This window comes from Heterobasidion irregulare, assembly GCF_000320585.1.
Source record: "Heterobasidion irregulare TC 32-1 unplaced genomic scaffold scaffold_08, whole genome shotgun sequence".
Classification (NCBI taxonomy): domain Eukaryota; kingdom Fungi; phylum Basidiomycota; class Agaricomycetes; order Russulales; family Bondarzewiaceae; genus Heterobasidion; species Heterobasidion irregulare.
In genome coordinates this window covers 154,378-173,140 of record NW_009258204.1, presented here as the reverse complement: position 1 = coordinate 173,140, position 18,763 = coordinate 154,378, and the positions used below count along the sequence as shown (strand labels likewise).

The window sequence follows — 18,763 nt, the reverse complement described above, 5'->3', positions numbered from 1 at the left end:
TTTAAGGACCTGAAGCTTGAAACTTGAAGGCCTTTTCCCACACATTTTGAGCCCCTGATTCTCTCTACAGCCATGGGCAGATCGAGTCGTTCTCGGGACGATTTTGGCTTACGAGTATGTATACATACAGTATGCAAGCTTCCAGCAGATTCACATGAGCTGTGGATCGGCGTTTCGTCGTTCTTCATAAGATGGTACTATGTAAGGCGGCAGCTGAGGCAAGTTCCCTGCACCGAATATATATATATATAGGTTACACCCTTTCTCCCAGGAAATAGGTATTGACTATACTGAGTCACAACGATGCCGTTGAAGACCTTCACCCCGTCTGCACCGTCCCCTTCCATCCCAGGCTCAGAACCACCTCCAGACGTGCCTCTCGCTCCACCTCCATGGACGCTGACCGCCAAGCTGTACCTCTTTGTCACCGGCGCCGTCTCCGCCAACACCACCCAGCCACCCACTAGCGTCACCGGTCTCAACGCCTCTCCCGAAGTTCTCCAGGGTCTCCCGTTGGGTGCATACCTGCCTCTTGAACATATCCACCCCTCTGCACTTGCCCTGATCGATGGCAAGCCGCAATATCAGGGCGGACTCTCAAAGATCGTGCTTGTGCGCTACAGTGCCTCACCTGCGGGGCCTTACGACGAAATCATTCTCCTTGGGACGTTCAAGGACCCAAATACGGGCGAGATCACTCCAAGGATCACGAACATCTACGTGAGCACTGACAAGAGTGTGTGGAACGGCCGTCGTAACTGGAGTGCGTCCTCCTTCTAGTCTTTAGTGATGATCCCAACTGACGTGGAGCATGCGTGTCCAGATATCCCCAAGCATCGCGCGCGATTTGAGTGGACCGAAACCGGACCCCACACGTCGACTGTCAAGATATACCACCCTTCTGACATTCCAGGCCCCCTCTCCTCCGAGACCCCCTTCTTCAGCGCGGTCGTCACCGATTCTCGACTGCCGTCCATCCCCGTCAACACCTCCCTTTCCATTTTCAACTCTGCCACGCGCCTGGTGCAACCCCCGATTCTCCCCGGTTTGTACCCCAAGGATTCGCCGCTCGCCGCCGCGGCGATTGGCACAGACGGCGGGGAAGGTGGGAGGGACAATGGATGGCTGCAGACGGTACCGGTGTATAAGGGGTGGGCGAAGCCCGCTTACATCGCCGGTGCACTCGGAGAGCCGCAGAGTGGAAGGAAGACAGTTGTTGGCGATGGGGTTGGATTCCCGCAGTATACGCCTTGGCGCATTGGTGGGTGTTTTGAAGGCTCGATCGACTTCCCGGCGTCCACGGAGGTCGGAAAGTCTAAGACAGCCTGATATCCTGATTGACCGGTTTTGTATTTGTATCGGTACATCTTGAGCTTCTACTGAAAGCCATGTCGTTCTTGTTCAATTCATGTCTAGCCCACTGCTCTCATCTAAGGGCTAAGCAAACAGAAAATCGGTCTCGCATCCCGCATCTCACAAAAACCTACGACCGATGCCCAGGTTCGGCTAATTGATACATCAGCAGGTCTTGGACGGGCTTGCAAATTCCGCCTAGACCAACGCTGCATACATGTTAGTCAAGACGCGGAACAGTGCTTACCGACCCCAACTCGTTGACTGACCTATGTCCTCGAACCCGCTGCTCTTTGGCGTCACGTATCATCAAAACATGTTACCCCTACACCCGAAGTAAGGTATATGTATATAGTCAGTAGAACATTGTATACAAATTTGTAGCTAGTACGAAGAGCGACCGGCGAAAGCGAACAAGCAACAGCTTGAGAAAACGAGACGGAAAGCAACGACTATGGCAAAATGCCGTGTGGTATATACTTCAGATGACAGTAAATGAGACAGATGGGAGATGGTGGGTGGCAAATCAAAGTGTGATGAGCTGCTCGAGATCGAACAGTGCCGCGGGCTGGACGTAGATCTCTTCGATGGTGTATGTTGACAAGAGATCGTCGACTGAGTAACCTGTACCCAATCAAGCACGATGATCAACGATGAGATAATTATACGTAGAGATGAGAAGGGGAGTGCTCACTTTGTTTGCTCTGTTCAAGCGCCTCGCGCGCCATTGATGCGCTCAATGAAGTTTCCGTGGGCGGTGAGGTGTCATGGGGGAGATTAGGACCTACACAAGCCTAACTCAACTCCCGTACGTGAAAAGAAAAAGAATATATTCCCTTACTTGTGAATCGATGCAAGAGACCCTGGTCTGGCAATGCAATGAACGTCCGCTGGGCTCTAGACGAGGCATCGATCGGCGCGAGCCCTAATCCTATTTGACAGGGGATAACGGTTTAGTAAACCCACCCGACAATGATATAGAAAGGAAGATATGAAAGGTCGTGACACCGAAGATGCCTACCTGATGCACGTTGTTCCAGAATGGTACAGACGTAGTTTATTCCAGCCCAGTAATGATCCATGCATTGCAGCGCTTTGATGAGTGCTTTCAGACTCTCTTGAGCCTGCGACTTCAATATCAACTCTGCTGATGGTGTTGTTTCAGCTGTGCTCGTAGTCGCTGTTGGTCGGTTCAAAAGGCTCGTTTTCATGTCGTAAATGAAAGCTAGGCTATGTGATCAATGGAATAAGTACCGTATCGCCGCAAATCTATTGTAAAAAAAAATTGTAAAGGCGTATCCATGTGTTCACTTGCCTTGCGATAAAAATAGGTTGCACGCATCCTGGGGTTGCCAGCTGTCACAAGCCATATCAGAGCTGTCAGATATACCCGAGAACACGGCGAAGAGCATACATATGAAGTTGTTTGGAAAAGGTCAGCATAAATCATGCATTCGCTAACGGCACGCGAGCAGGAAAGAGAGAGTCTGATAGATCTATCAATGTTCTGTGTGAGTGGCGTCTCTACTCCTGAGTGGCTTGACGTTAATTCTGGATGATAAGTAAGAGCCATCACGGCATTCGCCCAGGTATGCAGCATAATGAATGTGCCCTTGATGAACGTTCCGTCAATTTGTGGACAAGACTGTGGCAAACAAGAGGGAGAAGGACACAAACCCCATGACCCCTTGCCTCTTGATGCTTGAACGTGTCCACAGACCATCTCAACGACTCAGGAAGAGTCGCATAGAATTGCACGAGCTGCAACTGTAACGCGCTGAGGGCGTCTGGATTCTCTGCTCCACCACCTAGAGTGCGAAGTCGCCCTCGGGAGCCGTTCAAGACGGTCGCTATGCGGCCGCAAAGCACCATCAAGCGCACCGTGTAATGAAATGGCACTGGTTCTACAGGTTCATCGGAAGCAGCGGGGTCATTTGTCCGCGCTGGCTCAGGAAAGAAATCGGGGTCTGATGGCAATGGGATCTCGATTATATCTTCTGGAATGGAAGGTGGTCTACCGGTATTAAAAGATAGAATTCGATCCTATACAGTCGAAAATGAGCTTATAATCAACACCAAAAGAGTTGAAACACATGCCGTTCTAGGTGATGGACACATAATCTCTTGAGTCAGTCGATCTACACATGTTTGGAAGTGCCACGTACATGAAGAGGGACCAGAACAACAATCGTGTTCGCACTAGATGGGCCGATGATTCATATATTTCCGAAACCTCGGCTCATGTCATTTGAGTACTCCAAGAGCTATTTGACACCCCATACCTCATGAAGACCGAGATCCATGGCCATACGAATGGCCATTCTGAGCAATACATGAGCCTTCAATACAACAAGACAATAACAGACCTACCCTGAGTATTGCTGGATGAGGGTCTAAGTAAGCAATGTTCGGTTACCGATTGTGAAACGGATCCGACATACCCATAGTCCACTCTCGGAATTCTGATGCAAATCTGTTAGGGAAGGAAGGATCACACAGTAAAGACGAAGCTCACCTGCCCATAATTCGACCATGCGAGGAGTAGCAAACCCGTTACAACGTCTGTCGTCGGGATATGTAACAATGGTACGATCAACTCTTGAGCCTTCGTGATGAACGGCGCACAAGCCTGCGATGACACGAGAGATAAGCGGAGGAACCTTGTACAAAGCTCAATCCAACTACTGCACTTTTACAGGGTCTTCTTTGCCCGGATCGTGAAATCTGAAAATCTGTCATGAACCTTTCGTGGAGGAGGATAACCCCTACTCACCGAGCGCCAATGGCACAAATACCTGTGAAGTGATATCAGTCGCGGGGTCTGCACACATATGAAGTCCGTACAATTCAATAAGAAAGCGGACATTGTCCCGGTCTCCAAACGCTCTTCCATGCGCTTTCGACTGACACTTGGAAAATGGCGGCTGATCGAGCGAAAAAATGTGTCTAGCAGTGGTAAATGAATATAGGGAAGTGGCAGTCCTTGTTCGTCGAACATATTTTCTGGACGAGACGGAACGTGTACTACGGCTTGCCCACTAGGTATGGGCGCTGCAGCTCGTGATCGCATTGCATTGCCACGAGACTGTAGTCGGAGGGAGATGCGATTGATACCAGGGCTGTGAGGGAAAGTCACGGACGAGCGACATCCATCTCAAAGATGGAGTACGTACTGTATCGCTGTGGAACCCGGTTGACCAGACTACCGTGGTAAACAGAATGATCAGACGAACGAATCGAAACTAAAACGGAGAATACGCACAAATCGGTAGTAATATAATTCTAAGTCTTTGGTGGAGGTAGAATCACCGTCAGTCGGGTTGTGAGAGTGATTATAAACATGAGCTAGATTTATTGGCTCGTTGCTCGAAGAGTAAGTAGTTGCGTTAGATATGGTGTGCTCTCCAGGATATTGTACTGTGGGTCGAGTGTGAAAATCCGGGCTTGTAGACGATTCATCCTGCACCCAGCTTGTTGGAGGATCTCGCGTATTGTGTGAATCCCATTGCGGAGTCCTGGAAGGAGGTGACATGTTCTGTGATAGTGATTTGTAAGAAAACACGACACACACACGGTGATCAATATGCATAATCACAAAGCCCACATAAAGCTGAGGCCCCACAACGACTCACCCAGGGGACTGCAGACGACGTACTTGGCTCAGATGGAATGAGCACACGCTGACGGGCATTGTGCCCGTGCAGCACAATCTGTCTATCCTTCTCAATCTTCTCTTCCTCCTCCATCTCTCGTCTCGTCCTTTTTCTTCTTCTTCCGTCTGGCCATGTACACTCAGCCTCGGCCTTCGCGCATGCCCCACAGACAGGTTTCTCGCCGGTGCAGCGACCTCGCTTGGCTCGACACCGATGACAAGCTACAGATAAAAGTGTCTATCAATTAGTATTTTTTTTATTTGTGATAGATGATCACAGACTGACCAAGGGGTACACGCTTCTCGTTGGTGTGTTCTGAGCGTTCAACGCTACTAAATTCGTTGCCAGAAGGGGAACTCTCCGTCACGGACGAACGATGGCTGATCTTAAAATCAGATGGCGAGTGAGAACTCATTTGTATGTTGCTCTTTGGAGTCACTGGTGGGTGTTTGTAAGGGTGCTTTCAAGCGTGGCGACGGTTTGTTTGAGACGGGGGCTGGTGGGGAGGCCGTCACATTTGAGTATAGTTTGTCACGATGAGTAACATAATAAGTTATCGGTCCCGTGTCCACGGCGAATCGGAATATTCAGGCTAAACTCGACTTAAGAGGGATAATGAGCTCGGAGCAAATGATCGAGATCTCATCAGATTTTGTTTCAATTAGCCAACAATACTTCCCACAGATTTTCTTACGTGGGAACCCTGGGTCTGGTACAGACCCACGACTCAGGGTTAGGGTGTCACTGCAGACGGTGGACACTGGTACTAGATGTACAGACAGCGACAAAACACCAGGTAAAACATATCGACAGCATGGATGGGAATAACAAATGATCAACTGATCATTTTACGGCAGTTGTAAAGAGATGAGAATCTGTATGAGATCATCAAAGATGGAATACCAACCGCAGTGCGTGGGGAGGTGTGGGTACCATCAGACTTCTTCTTCACTGGCGTCCTTCTGGGTCGAAGAAGCGTCTAGGTCGGCCCTGCGTTCTAGCTCATCCGGCGGATACTTGATATTGAGATACCTGTTCACTTGAGCCAGGATAGCGAGCAAGAGAACGAATGCGCTGATGGGTTTTCAGAACCACGCGTGAGTGCATTCGAGGGTGTCAATGCTCACCAAGTTGTGGCGAAGCCTTGTACGTAGCGGGGACCCGTGGCCGAGGGCCACAAGAAAGACCCATAGATGGAAGCACTGTTTCCGAGACAGTTGACCAGTGCGATTGCGATAGCTCTCTTCTCCGCCGGGTGCGCAATCAGGCCCGAGACCCACTGGATAGGTTGATCAGACAAATATCGAATGGAAGAGGCGCGCAATATGCAAGTGTATATGACTCACCAGGAGCGTAAGCGGACACGCGGCGTAGACCCCTCCGACAGCAAAGCAGAGAAAGGCATATTTGACTTCATGGTTCTCTGCGGCGACGATGACGATGAAGGAAATTCCGGCTGTGAGCGATGCTATAGTGATGTAGTTGGCGCGCTCCTGCCTCCAGTCTGATATGAAACAGAACCCGATGATACTAACCAAAGCCACCATATAGATCGGAATGGTCTAGAGGACACCATTTTAAGACAACAAATAAGACGTAAATCTGTGACGAACCATAAATTGCAGCTTGTAACCAGTGTAGCCAAGCTGCCCGACGAGAGTCGGGATAAAGTATTGGATGGTTTGTGAGCCAGTCGCTAGCATATACATAACGACACTTGAAGATGACTTGAGCCTTAGAATATATGAGCACTGAACATAAGACTCACAGCACCCATGTGCGCCAATCGGAAAGAACCATTTTCGCTGCCTGGCTGTGAGAGGGTTGCTGAGCACTCTATTAGCGGGTTGATCTCTGAAAAGCAGAGCGGCATCTCACTAACTTGAATAGTCGCATCTTGTGTACCGCCAATGCCGTCATAAGCGAGACGCTGAATAGCAATGAACTGTGCTCAAGGAGAATTACTAGTCAATTCGATGATTAATTGGACATTGTGACCACGTACTCGTTCCTCTGGGGTCAGCCACGAGGTGGTAGATGGCCAATCAGGGAGAAAAATCCAAGCAAAGAGGCCTACAAAAGAAGATGAAACGCCCTCAATCAGTAGCAACCATCTCCAGCCCTCTAAGCCACGTGCGAAGCTGAGGTGTTCCGTGATGACACCTGCAAGGAGACCGGAGAAGGCACCCTGCATCAAAATAGATTGTCAGGAACTATTGAACACCGGGCATTGTGGCATGATAGTTGCTGACCGAGATAGCAGTGGCGGTATAGTAGATGGCATAGCGCTTCGCCAATTCATGGCGCTTGTACCAAGATGAGAGATAGAAGGCGACTCCAGGAGCGAATCCTGCTTCGATAACTCCAAGCATAAATCTCACACCAGCCATTTGATGCCAGGTATTGACGGCAGCCATGGACGCTGCAACCGCACCCCATATAACGCAAGTACCGGAGAGGCTGCGGCACACGTGTTTAGTGGCAGTTTGGACACCATGGCAATCAAGAGATTCTCACAACGGAGATGGTCGAACTCGGGTGAGAATCATGTTGAATGGAACCTCAAACACCACATAAGAGACCTTCAACGAATGAGTGAGGCTCGCACGCGTAGAATACACCGCACTCACAAAGAATACCAACAGTATCACACTGTATTGATTAGATGATAGATGCAGGTCTCTCTCCATACCCCCAGATCTTGCATTTCCTATGAATCAAAGATACGTCTAAGAGCGAGTTGAGTCGCTTGCCCGGCAGCACACCTCACCAATGTTTGCTCTGTCGAGATAGGAAAGCGTGTACAGGATCCATATGGCTGGAACCTGAATAAAAAGGATGACGCTTGAGGTTAACGATCGAGAGGGTTGGAGGTAATGCAAGACGTACGATGTGCATGTCTATCTTCCGGACGAGTTTCTTCTCCGCGGCGGAACCTGGTTCATAGACCGTCAGAGGGTTATGGAACTGCTTGGACCATCGCCCATCCTGTCCCACGATTTGATGCATGGTCGACTCAGTAAAGAGGCCAAGGCTGGGAAGGGAATCAAGTTGGAAGTCAAGTCATCAGTCAGGCGCGAGAATTTTCGGGAAGCCCGTTGTAGGGGTTTACAACCAGTGCATACGGGGATGATGAGTCGGAGTACGTACGAAGGAAGCCGTGCTGTCGGTCTGTATTACGTCAACACCTGCACGTGCAGTGGTTCCTGAAGCTGCCTCCCGCCAAATTTGCGTTCCCATGACTCCGGAACAGTAGTGGAACAGTCCAGTTCCCAGCCTTCTGTGACTTTGTCTCCTATGTAAGTCGGTTATGATAGCATCGTCTCGAATGATCACCAATCCGATTTCTGTATCAACATCCCCACCATCCACTCAATATCATGTCTAATACTCTTCAGGGCAACCTGACTTACGACATTTTGACCAAAGCCGAGCACGAAGGATATGGAGTCCTTGCACAAACATGGTACGTACATTACATCAGTGCCGGCATTATTTACGAATGACGTCTTGTTGCCTTTCAGCTACGACGCAAATTCAGTGATCGCTCTTGTTCGTGCGGCCGAGCGAAATCGTAGCCCTGCGATCCTCCAACTCTTCCCTGTGACCCTTGCTTACGGGAAGGGTCCGTTCCTTCAATTTTGCCTGAATGCGTGAGTCGTTCATGTCTGGAAGTGTCATGAGACGATTAACGATACCTAACGCCCATAGCGCTCATCAGGCGTCCGTGCCGATCGCTGTCCATCTTGACCATGCCACTGACCCGGAACACATCGAACTCGCACTAAGCCTTGCAGAGCAAGGAATCGCCTTCGACAGCATCATGGTAGATGCTAGCCATGCCGATGTGAGTTGCCGTTCACACTACCCTTCATCATGACATGCCTGATATCGAATATATCATCTGGTAGACAGACGAAGAGAACATAGCCCTTGCTCTCCCGCACGTCGAGCGCGCAGCCCGATGTGGTGTTCTCGTCGAGGTAGAGCTTGGCCGCCTCGAGGGGGGCGAAGCAGGCTTGCGCGCTATCTCAGACGCGAAGCTCACAAACCCGGACAAGGCCGAAACCTTCATGAAAGAGTAGGTCGCCTTGTCCTGTTTTGGCATCCTCTCCTCAACTGTTGAACACGGTACGCGCTGCCTCACCTTGCACAGAACGGGTGCCTTGATTCTCAGCCCAAGCATCGGCAACCTCCATGGGTCGTATCTGAGTCCTCCAAATTTCCGTCAAGACATGTGAGCCCTCCGTTACCGATCATATTCGGCAATTTCCTCACACGCAGGACTTCGATATTTCGCCTCGTGTTTCAGCCTCAAAGACCTGAGTGCGCGATTCGAGGGTGGCATTCCTCTTTGTCTCCACGGCACGGACGGTCTCTCAGACGACCTCTTCAAGGAGTGCATCCGAAATGGCATAAGCAAGGTAGGGTCTTTCCACCGTTATACCAATGCGTAGGCTTGTTGCCAATTTCTTTATCCTGCAGATCAACGTGAACAGTTGGGCTCGAGATCCCTACGCCACGGCTCTGAGCGTCGCGCTGCAGACGAAGCCCTTTCCAGATGCAGTGGAAGAAGCGACTGAGGTATTCGCAAGGGTGTGTGATCGCTTCATCGAGTTGTTCGGATCGAAAGGCAAGGCATGAGTGTGTCCGTATCCAGTCTCTGTAAAACGCAGCATCGATCTTTGCTTCGATACATCACCGTGAAAAGACTCACTTGCAGCACATATGTCGAACAAGTTTTCATTTTTGACTGTGCAACTGCCTAGTACATCGGCATGCACTTTAGATCAAACCAATCTGTTTCCATCAAGCGCACAAGACCAAAGGAGAAACTCGTAAAGCGCTAGTCTTGTAGTCAGGAGTTTTTAACTGCCGTTTTAGAGCTGTCCTGCCTAGTTGTAGCTTCGGCAAGATCCCATTCAAACAAATACTTTGTAGTGTCCGTACCCGAAACTCCCGAAACTTTATATGAACCAAGGGTCATGGAGTTGTTGATGGCGTTCAGCAGAGTCGCTGAGATACTGCGATCAAGAGGTGAACGACACAATACATAATCGAATACAGCGAGAATTGACGTTCCTAACGTACTCAAAGGGTCTTCTCCCAAGACTGGAGTCTAGCCGCCACCATCGTTTGCTCATTCTTCCACACTCCGTTACAGTCGCCGGCGGTCGACTCAGCCGCTCGTCGAGACGTGCGGGTTCCTGTTTCAGATCTGGACGAAATATACTGCCGAAGTCTGCTTGTCAAGGCTTGTCGTTGCTTTCATTTGTCGCACCGGCCGCGCGGATGCGGGTAAGCCCCTGAGAGACCCTTCTTTGCACAACTCGAGGCTCGGATCTTTGTTTGTACTGGCAACGAATGGCTACTGCGCCCGTCATGTTACGCAAAAACCCAAGGAGAAGTCACCGAAGCACGACTCCGGTGATCTTTCTGACAAGCCAACGTGGAGTAAAAGGATTTTAAAAAACGCGCCTGATCTTATCCCGGCGACTCGCGATATCTAGCCATGGATATGTCCCGTATCTCATCATCTGGGCTTTGCGCTAACGAGCAAAGACGGCAAACTCTGGTGGTTGGGGGGAGATGGTGAGCATCGGGGATCCATTTGTGTACGTTAGTCCCCAAGGCCGGCAGACCCAGAAGACATGCTCTGTCCGCAAAAATATTTTGTGCGACAGCTGCGGTATCTTCAAGGGCTTGAAGAACAGCTTACGCACCTAGTTGCGCCGGAAGAGCGAGAGGTAGACCGAGTCCAATCCTTGCTCCATCCTAGCGGAAACAGCTCTCGGACCGCGTCGAAGTCGTCTCTGTCCAAGAAAGTTTTGCCCTTGGGAAGTGAAGGTGTTGCTTCAGGATGTTCGGAACAATACGAGGGGCTTGCGTGTGCGGCCCCAAGCAGCACACATACATCCGGGCCCGGATAGATCCTGCGGTCACATCCGGTCGGAGCCGCGGCGCCGGGCTCTGTGGAGTGGAGGCGCGGGAGGGCGCGGATGAGTGTCCGCTGAGAAGGCTGAGCATCCCGTGCGGAACCTTTATAACTTGATAATGGACTGAGTGGACGGTTTGTTACACACCCTCTCGTTTAAAAACGCTTGCAGTTGCAACTTCCCTGCCATACCAGCATGTCTGCCGTGCCCACCAAATCCGTTGTCCTCATCACAGGAGCTGCAGGCTGGCTCGGAGGCCTCGTATGTCCCTTCTCCACACCCTGGTCTTTTACCGATTATATTATTCATCGCTGTCCAGCTCGCAGAAGCCCTCGTCGTTGACCCTGATTCGCCTGATGTGCACCTCATCCTCGCTGACATCGTCGAGCCGAAGGCCCCTGCGGGCGCGCACGTCATCACCCTGAGGACAGACCTAACAATTGCATCCAACGTCGAGAGCCTCTTCGAGACCACATACGGTATCCCTGACGTCGTCTACGCCATGCACGGCATCATGTCTCGCGGATCGGAAGACAACTTTGACCTCGGCCTCAAGGTAGCGTCAGTGCTTCGCACGCCCCTCCCCCCTCTTTGGGATACCTCCAGTGACAAACCGTTGCACGCCGCGCATAGGTAAACGTCGACTCCGTCCGCTCGCTCCTCGACGCTGCACGGCATAGAGGCACCTCTCTCGCCAACGGACCTATTAAATTCATCTTCTGCTCCTCTCTGGCGGTCTACGGCGGGCAACTGGTGAGCCCTCTTGTCCGATGTGCACTGGAACCAGATACCCTGACGTCACGGCCTGCCGGATTTACCCAGCCGGATGTTATTACCCCTGATACGATCGCGACGCCCGAGGGTGCGTATGGGGCGGGTAAGTTGATGTCAGAGCTCCTTATCAACGAGTATTCTCGCCGCGGTTTCGTCGACGGGCGTATTCTGAGACTGCCAACGATCGTCGTGCGCCCCGGAGTGCCCTCCAACGCCACTTCGGCCTTCCTCTCAGGTGGGTCTCCCCTCTAGGCTCTCGCCCCCAGCTTGCCTGGGTCCAGACCACGCTCACCTGCACGATAGGTATCATCCGCGAGCCGCTCAAGGGTCTCCAGTCCATATGCCCTATCGGCAACGCGCTCGAGTCCTCTGCACTCGAGCTCGCGGCCTGGGTTGCGAGTCCCCCGACGACGATCCGAAATCTCGTGCGGGCGAGACACGTCCCGACCGCCGATCTGCGCCCGCACACACGCGTTATTTGTCTCCCGGGCTTCACCGCGACCGTGCGTGAGGAGCTCGATGCCTTACGCGCCGTCGCCGGTCCAGACGCGGTTGCGCGTGTCATGTTCAAGGACGACCCCGTGAACCGCCGTATCGTGTCTTCCTGGCCCGCAAAGTTCGACAATACGTATGCATTGTCCCTCGGGTTTTTTGTGGACGAGGGTGGAATGGAGCCGATCGTGCGCAGTTTCAAGGAGAATGTAGAGGCCGGACGTGCATAGGGAGACGGTGATCCGTTTGTCAGATTCTGTGGCGCTGTGTGAATAAATGACGGTGTACGATACTACTTGTGGAAATCAATCAAATGCAAGCAACCGAATAGTAATAGCTCGCTCTACAGGTCCACTTACTCATAATACTAATCCTGTGAAGACGCTCAGGTTCGTTCCCGAGGAGTTCTTGCATGGAAGCCATTCACAGCGCATTCGTCATAGGTCACACCACCTCCGAGCAGCTCCTGGCCATCTATATCTGATTGGCAGATGACATCCTACGTACATGAACATGAGAACCCACCTGCAGAATTTGAAAATTGGCATCTTATGTACTATGCCTTGATCTAACGAAAGTAGGATTGTCTGCGGAGATAGCACTCTGTGTTGAGACTCACATACAGTCTGGATCCCACGCACCGTCTTCTCTCTCCTAATAGTCAACGGCAATAATGCAGAACGCGTAAACATATTATGCACTGGAAAAGACATACACTCGAGACATAAGTGGGGAAAACACATCATACGTTCTCCTTGGCCAAATATAGAGAGCCCTTGTTGCCGATAGTGGTGAACGGCTTGCCTCCCCAAGACTGTTGGGTTGCCGCTGCGGCAGCTGGCAGATTTGCGGAACCGAGCTGCCCGCTGATGCGTATGCTTTTTGCGAGGACGGAGACCTGATTGCGCCCAACGAGTGAGCAGACATAAATTAGAGGTAGAACGGCAGAGGACGCACGTCGATCTCGATATTGTCCGAAACATATGATAATAGTGATGAGACAGGCCTTGATGCGACAAAAAAAAGGGGAACCACTGATCAGTCGCAGGCCTAGAATATCGCATGGGAAAGTATCTAAGGGAAGCACTGACGAGAATACACTCTCAAGGAATCGGAAGTCGGGACGTTCGGCGCCTTTCAAGAAGCCTGGGCGGTAGACGATAGTATCGGAGTAGCCGATCTCCGCGAGCGCCTGTTCGGTCAGACCTTTGCTCCGCACATAGGTCGCGAGGGATTTCGGGTTTGCGGAGTTCGACTGCATGAAGGGCGAAGTCAATTCTGAGAATCTTCGATAGGACGAAACGAACATACAGAGACGTATATGAGGCGCTGGTCCGCATCCTCCACGCGCGCCGCTTTGGCGGCATTGACAACGTACCTAGCAGAACTTTCAGAATCTAAGACAGGATAATACTAGGAAATAATGACTCACTCTCTATCAATCGTCTCAAAGGCAGCCTTGGAGCCAGCAGCTTTGGCGGTTGTACCCAACCTGCAAAAATGAGGGGCTTGAGTACGACCCTGGATAGAAGGCCATGCTCAACAAACCGAACAGGAACACGCACGTAATGAATACAACGTCCCACTTGCCATCCTTCAGCCCCGCCTCGCCGATCTTCTCAAAGTCGACCACGATCTGCTGTAGCTTCGCCTCCGTCCCACTCGGGAGCTGCTCCTTGGGCGTCACGCGCCTTCCAGCCTCGGCTACACGCGTGAAGTACGACGAGGTGAGCAGCTCGCGCAGGAGGTGCTTTCCAGTCGCGCCAGTTGCGCCGATGAGCAAGGCAGAGTGTCCTGAGGTAGTCATGTCCAGTGATGTCATAAACAAAGGATCCCAAGTCGAGGCGAAGGCTGCTCACCTGACATGTCTGAGATATGTTGCTGAATGAAAATGGGTAGGAATGGGATGTTGTACAACAGTCAGTGTAAGTGGACGTCGTTTAAAAGGACACTTGCAACCGAGCCTGAGTGAGATGGCCGCAATGCGTCGTCATACGGCGGCACCCGAGCCGAAGAATGCGTCATATCCTTATAAATAGCGGATTCTGTCCCATTCCGAGAAACTGCTCAAAATATCCAAATCCATTGGTCTGCCAATGTTTTGCACCTTATCTCCAAAGCGGGATTCAGATGTTCTTGGGATATTGCATTAACGACGCCTTCAAACTCAAAGGACTGATAGCCTCTGGTATCCTTGTATAGCGAGCAGTGGTGATTATCACGGAAACAGAGATCCGTACATTATAGCAGCTAAGTAAGCAACACGCAATAGGTCTAAAGAGCCCCAACTGGTCTAAGTATATCAGCCTCGATGAGCACTACCACCACCGCAACTCGGTCCACAACAATGGACTAAATACCACGCACGCCGTCCAGAGCTGAAGAAGAGGAAGAGTCAGCGAAAGGCTACAGAGAAGAAAGCGCACTACTAACCACGAAGAACGCCTTGACGACAAGCACAGGATATTCATCGAGTCCGGGAGTGGCCATTATGGGCTTCTCTGAACCCGGAGATGTTATGGGACGAGGGTGTGTGAACATCACCCAGATAGAATATAATGCGACACTGAAGAAGTGTCTGAATAGCAACACCGGGTCCTGCGCAATGCTGTCATCGCCATAAAAACAATTTGCGTGAGCGCCCGGTAACAGAACGATTACTTGAGACGAACCCAGAAAGCAGCGTTACAGGGCCATGAATGCACTCCCCGCCGAGCTCGAAGTATTTGAAGCAACCCGTCCGGAGCACCGATAGGTATTCATCTGAACAACAGAGCACAGGTCAGCAACTTAAAGCGCGCGTCGGACAACGAGAACGGGACGCACCGTCAGCACCGAACAGGTCGTACAATGCGACGCTGAGGATGTTGACCGTCGACGAGAGCGGCTTGCGTGCCCAGTGCCACTTGTGCAGCGCGCGCGAGACGACGTCCCAGTCCGCGAGGTCAGGGATGTCCAGGAGCAGGCGCGATAGCAGCACGACGTCGTTGAATGCGACGGTCATGCCGCCGCCCGTGAGCGGGTGCCGCATGTTCCATGAGTCCCCGAGAAGGATCGCACCCTCCTTTGTTCGGCGCCCGCCCTGCTCGGCTGAGGGGAGGAAGGAATTTGGCATGCGACGAAGTCGTTCGGTCTCGAGCGCGGTTTGAATGGGCAGGTGGAGAGACGCGGGGAGCTGCGGGACGATCTCGTCGAGGATGTATTTCTGTGAGGAAGTTTTGGGTACAATTGAGCCTTCAGTTTAGAAAGATGAAAATGGGAGCTTACTTTGAGATCTGAGGGGAAGGGCGTCTTGACGTCTACCAACAACCGGGTATCATGCGTTCCTATCTGGTATAGCAGCACAGGCCCGTGTCCCTTCACAAGAGCAACCGTCCCATGCTTCGGAATCGGGAGGGTCGCGTCCTCCAACACCAAACCGACAAAATAGCTCTTCGTCGCCGCTACGGTGCCCTCCCCTAGAACCGTCGAGCGGAAGTTCGAAAAGCACCCGTCTGCAATGACCACGAGGTCTGCAAAGAACGTCTCTTTCTCCTCCTGACCTTTCCGCGTCGCTTTGATCCCCAGAACCCTGCCCGTGAACGGACACTCGATGAGCTCGGACGCGATCGCCTCGACGACGTCCACACCGGGCGCGTTGAGCGCCTTCTCACGCAGCTTCATGATGAATTTGCCGTGGTGAAAGCTGCGCCCCTCGTACGTGTCGGGATAGGGGATGTGGACCGCTGCACCATCCTTCGCCACGCAGTAGCCATGCACAGGGACCGCGTCAATGCCGTCCAGACAGTCCTCCATGCCGAGCGCGCGCAAGGCCATGACACCGCCTGGCTGGAGCAGCTCGCCGACGATGCGGTTCGGCTCGGAGAGCGAGCGCTCGAGCAGCGCGATGTGGAGGGGCTTGCGGGTCGAGGACGATGCAGAGGTGCTGAGCGCGTGTGCTAGCGCAGAGCCGGCGACGCCAGCGCCGACGATGACGACGTCGTAGTTCGTGGACCACATTTGAGAGTCGGTTTGCTGGGACATGGTGTTCGCGGTGGTGGGGGGCGGTTTATGAGGGGAGAGAGGGAGTGCTAGGCCTGTTGGGAGGAGGAGAACGGCCTCGAGCAAGTCGAGGCTCGTGAATTTGTTGTGGTCCCATTTCTTCAGCCACAGTCGAACGACTCGGCGTATTTTCGTTTCACTCCGGTGGACATTCTCAGCTAGGAACACGCTTCTGTCTCTTGCCTCTATGGACCGTTCTCATTCTAGATAATATGTCATCTCCCCCCGCACCTTCAAGAAACATCTGAGAGTGAAATTGTCCAAGTGACAGGGCTTCGTGCCACATCTCACGGCCCGCAGGGCTCATAATTCACAACCTAGATCGCTGGTATAAAGCAGTCTGCAACACTAAAACAACACTTCGTAAAGTCCATGCTTTCGACACCTCGTTTAATGATTCATCAACGCCTCCGCCGCCTTGCGCGCGTTCGCCTTCATGCTCTCCACCTGCAGCTCCAAGTTCCGGATCTGCGAGCGCGCCTCGCGCAGCTCGGCGTTCAGCCGGCTGTTCTCCTCTCGCACGGCGCTCGAGTCCTAGAGATAGAATGAAAAAGGTGAACAAGCCGTATCAAAGCGTAGAGCTGACGCGTGGACGCACGTCATGTGTGGATTGCGAGCGCGGTGGGGTCTTGGAGGGGGCGGGAGATGTAATGGCGGGGGTGGTAGGTTCGGGCGTGGGCACGCGCACAGGTTCGGGCGACTTGCGAGCCGGCGCAGGTGCCGGTTCGGGCTGGGGCTGGGGCGTAGAGTATGTTTTTGTTGGGGTCGCCACTGCAGGAGACGAAGGCGCGATCTGGGGTGAGGGCGCGGCTGCGGCTGCGCCGTCCTCGAGGCTGACATACTTCAGCGAGGCGGTCTTGCCGGAGAAGAACTCGCCCGCCGTGAGCGCGGGGTTTGCGGACGGGGCTGGCGGGAAGATGTCTGATTGGAAAGAGTCGGCCTGTGAACATCACAGTTAATAATATTGTCAGAGTCACGGTGGGTGGTGGCTCACTTTCCGCGGGACAATGAAGGCGATGGGCTCAATCCCTGAAGCCGTGATTTTGTACGCGCGGGCAATCTCGCACTCGGAGGTGTTCAAGGAGAGACGTGGGAGGAAGCACATCCCGCGCTGGGGATCGCTGGATTTGTGCTCGGCCAACGCGTATAAGTTGTCATTCTCATACTCGAAATAGCGAATATTCCCGTCGCTGTAGATGTGAGTCAGACGATTAATAAATGAAAGATCTTTGTCAAAACGCACCCCTTGCCAGCTGAAACGCACGATAAGATTCGAACGTCAAGGAGAGAGGACGAGACACGCACCGAGGAAGAGGATGTTGTTGTCGCTCCAGAATGGCATCACCACGCCCGCAGACTGATCAAGCGTGATCGTCTTGAGATTGCCCAATCCACCCGTCTCCCAGATCCCGACCTGTCGGTCGCTCATCCTGCTGAAGCCTGTGGTCGCAATCCGATCTCTGTCTCCCATCCAAGTGACGCGCGCGCCCTTGATACCGCCGTGCCCATCCACCGTCCTAACCGCGTCGCCACCCGTGCGCGGATCGAACAAGCGCAGCTTCCGGTCTCTGCACGTAGTAACGAGCAACTGTCCGGTCGGGTTGAACGCGAGACTCTGTATTGCGTCCCCATGGCCCGTCAGCGATGATCTCGGTGACTCGGGCGACCCGAGATCCCATAGCTTGACGATGTGATCGCCAGAGGCGCTGGCGAGCACGTGTTGGGCGGTCGGGTGCCAGAGCACCTGGCCAACCTTGCGCGGGGACGCGTCGATGCGCAGGACGGGGTCGAAATCGCGTGGTTCCCAGCCATCGGCGCCCCAGTCCTCGAACGCCTGCGGCTCCACCTTCCAGATCATCACCTTTCCATCCTCACCGGCAGAGGCAACAGTTTCGTCGTTGTGAGGCGACCAGTCGGTGTCGAGAACGGCGGCGGTATGGCTGCGCGCTAGGGGGATAATGTCGGGGACTTTGAAAGGGATGTTGCTCGTGGCATTGAATGGGGAAGGGGCAGGTAAGATGGCGAAAGCACCACCTCCGGAGGCATTCCAATTGACACTGATATATTTCTGAGAGCAAAGATCAGTTAGACTCCTCGATTGTAATCATTGTGCTTACGCCCGAGGCCGCGATGAGATTGGTGTCCCAAGCACTGTTAGACACTTTGATGTTGTCCAGGCCGTGTTCCTTCTTGGCTGGTTGTCCGAAGACATGGCTACGGCGTGTCAGACATAGTATTTATTTTGACAGCAAATATGGCAGTGCTCACCGGTACTTGGAAGCCCTCACGAAACGAGACATAAGTCAAGAAGTCCCTAGTGAAGATGGTAGACAGTTGTTGAGGAGAGCAGCTGAGCGGCAGATGTCGATAAGTGTCGGGACCCTGGACACCGCCATACAGTCAATTCACGTAAACCCAGCCGTGGCTTGTCATGGCTCCTCTCCGTCGCCCTTCCGCGGGTCTGCCTATCTTCCGACGTGCTATCACTCACGCAGCCAGCAGTTCTCCAGACAC

The 18,763-nt window shown here is 52.7% G+C and overlaps 8 protein-coding genes across 8 annotated transcripts; 3 read left to right on the top strand and 5 right to left on the bottom strand.

Moving 5' to 3' along the window:
- Positions 1–303: 303 nt before the first annotated feature.
- HETIRDRAFT_435311 (uncharacterized protein) lies at positions 304–1,428 on the top strand (the record flags this gene model as incomplete). Its single annotated transcript, XM_009550601.1, has 2 exons — positions 304–763; positions 824–1,428. 2 exons carry the CDS (start codon positions 304–306, stop codon positions 1,327–1,329), a joined length of 966 nt encoding a protein of 321 aa, XP_009548896.1. The 3' UTR covers positions 1,330–1,428.
- A 451-nt stretch (positions 1,429–1,879) lies between these two features.
- HETIRDRAFT_323554 (uncharacterized protein) lies at positions 1,880–5,231 on the bottom strand (the record flags this gene model as incomplete). The annotated part of the gene is made up of 15 exons (XM_009550600.1): positions 1,880–1,977; positions 2,048–2,137; positions 2,195–2,278; positions 2,375–2,583; positions 2,754–2,965; positions 3,031–3,396; positions 3,515–3,586; positions 3,636–3,692; positions 3,795–3,815; positions 3,869–3,982; positions 4,044–4,085; positions 4,181–4,472; positions 4,527–4,555; positions 4,616–4,888; positions 4,986–5,231. Coding segments are annotated over 15 exons (2,205 nt in total), but the record flags the coding sequence as incomplete, so codon positions are not given.
- A 511-nt stretch (positions 5,232–5,742) lies between these two features.
- Positions 5,743–8,105, bottom strand: HETIRDRAFT_147230 (major facilitator superfamily). The gene is made up of 13 exons (XM_009550599.1): positions 7,896–8,105; positions 7,777–7,831; positions 7,637–7,716; positions 7,524–7,588; positions 7,259–7,466; positions 7,012–7,194; positions 6,889–6,951; positions 6,775–6,833; positions 6,620–6,722; positions 6,353–6,568; positions 6,134–6,285; positions 5,914–6,080; positions 5,743–5,845 (listed from the first exon to the last, which is right to left on the bottom strand). Exons 1-12 carry the CDS (start codon positions 8,013–8,015, stop codon positions 5,942–5,944), a joined length of 1,443 nt encoding a protein of 480 aa, XP_009548894.1. The 5' UTR covers positions 8,016–8,105; the 3' UTR covers positions 5,743–5,845; positions 5,914–5,941.
- A 281-nt stretch (positions 8,106–8,386) lies between these two features.
- Positions 8,387–9,650, top strand: HETIRDRAFT_453203 (uncharacterized protein; the record flags this gene model as incomplete). Its single annotated transcript, XM_009550598.1, has 7 exons — positions 8,387–8,472; positions 8,531–8,659; positions 8,718–8,853; positions 8,918–9,087; positions 9,163–9,243; positions 9,319–9,430; positions 9,492–9,650. The coding sequence occupies 7 exons, from the start codon at positions 8,387–8,389 to the stop codon at positions 9,648–9,650; spliced, it is 873 nt and encodes a 290-aa protein (XP_009548893.1).
- Positions 9,651–11,137: 1,487 nt separating this feature from the next.
- Positions 11,138–12,438, top strand: nde1 (nucleoside-diphosphate-sugar epimerase 1; the record flags this gene model as incomplete). Its single annotated transcript, XM_009550597.1, has 5 exons — positions 11,138–11,203; positions 11,262–11,498; positions 11,576–11,695; positions 11,765–11,951; positions 12,020–12,438. The coding sequence occupies 5 exons, from the start codon at positions 11,138–11,140 to the stop codon at positions 12,436–12,438; spliced, it is 1,029 nt and encodes a 342-aa protein (XP_009548892.1).
- Positions 12,439–12,950: 512 nt separating this feature from the next.
- Positions 12,951–14,086, bottom strand: HETIRDRAFT_477809 (uncharacterized protein; the record flags this gene model as incomplete). The annotated part of the gene is made up of 7 exons (XM_009550596.1): positions 14,068–14,086; positions 13,774–14,002; positions 13,641–13,700; positions 13,520–13,586; positions 13,300–13,463; positions 13,166–13,214; positions 12,951–13,106 (listed from the first exon to the last, which is right to left on the bottom strand). Exons 1-7 carry the CDS (start codon positions 14,072–14,074, stop codon positions 12,951–12,953), a joined length of 732 nt encoding a protein of 243 aa, XP_009548891.1. The 5' UTR covers positions 14,075–14,086.
- A 440-nt stretch (positions 14,087–14,526) lies between these two features.
- On the bottom strand, positions 14,527–16,207 carry HETIRDRAFT_323724 (uncharacterized protein; the record flags this gene model as incomplete). Its single annotated transcript, XM_009550595.1, has 5 exons — positions 14,527–14,586; positions 14,642–14,816; positions 14,881–14,971; positions 15,035–15,413; positions 15,476–16,207. The coding sequence occupies 5 exons, from the start codon at positions 16,205–16,207 to the stop codon at positions 14,527–14,529; spliced, it is 1,437 nt and encodes a 478-aa protein (XP_009548890.1).
- A 349-nt stretch (positions 16,208–16,556) lies between these two features.
- On the bottom strand, positions 16,557–18,579 carry HETIRDRAFT_459856 (uncharacterized protein). Its single transcript, XM_009550594.1, has 7 exons — positions 18,518–18,579; positions 18,367–18,463; positions 17,555–18,317; positions 17,493–17,502; positions 17,244–17,439; positions 16,848–17,189; positions 16,557–16,783 (listed from the first exon to the last, which is right to left on the bottom strand). Exons 1-7 carry the CDS (start codon positions 18,547–18,549, stop codon positions 16,640–16,642), a joined length of 1,584 nt encoding a protein of 527 aa, XP_009548889.1. The 5' UTR covers positions 18,550–18,579; the 3' UTR covers positions 16,557–16,639.
- Positions 18,580–18,763: the final 184 nt, after the last annotated feature.

Coding starts and splice junctions, on each gene's coding strand:
- HETIRDRAFT_147230 (XM_009550599.1), bottom strand. CDS start 8,015: ATGCATCAAATCGTGGGACAGGATGGGCGATGGTCCAAGCAGTTCCAT. Junction 6,569..6,619: donor GTTACAAGCTGCAATTTATG/GTTCGTCACAGA, acceptor GGTGTCCTCTAG/ACCATTCCGATCTATATGGT. Junction 6,286..6,352: donor CGTGTCCGCTTACGCTCCTG/GTGAGTCATATA, acceptor CAACCTATCCAG/TGGGTCTCGGGCCTGATTGC.
- HETIRDRAFT_459856 (XM_009550594.1), bottom strand. CDS start 18,549: ATGTCTCGTTTCGTGAGGGCTTCCAAGTACCG. Junction 18,464..18,517: donor GTGAGGGCTTCCAAGTACCG/GTGAGCACTGCC, acceptor GACACGCCGTAG/CCATGTCTTCGGACAACCAG. Junction 16,784..16,847: donor GCTCGCAATCCACACATGAC/GTGCGTCCACGC, acceptor TTCTATCTCTAG/GACTCGAGCGCCGTGCGAGA.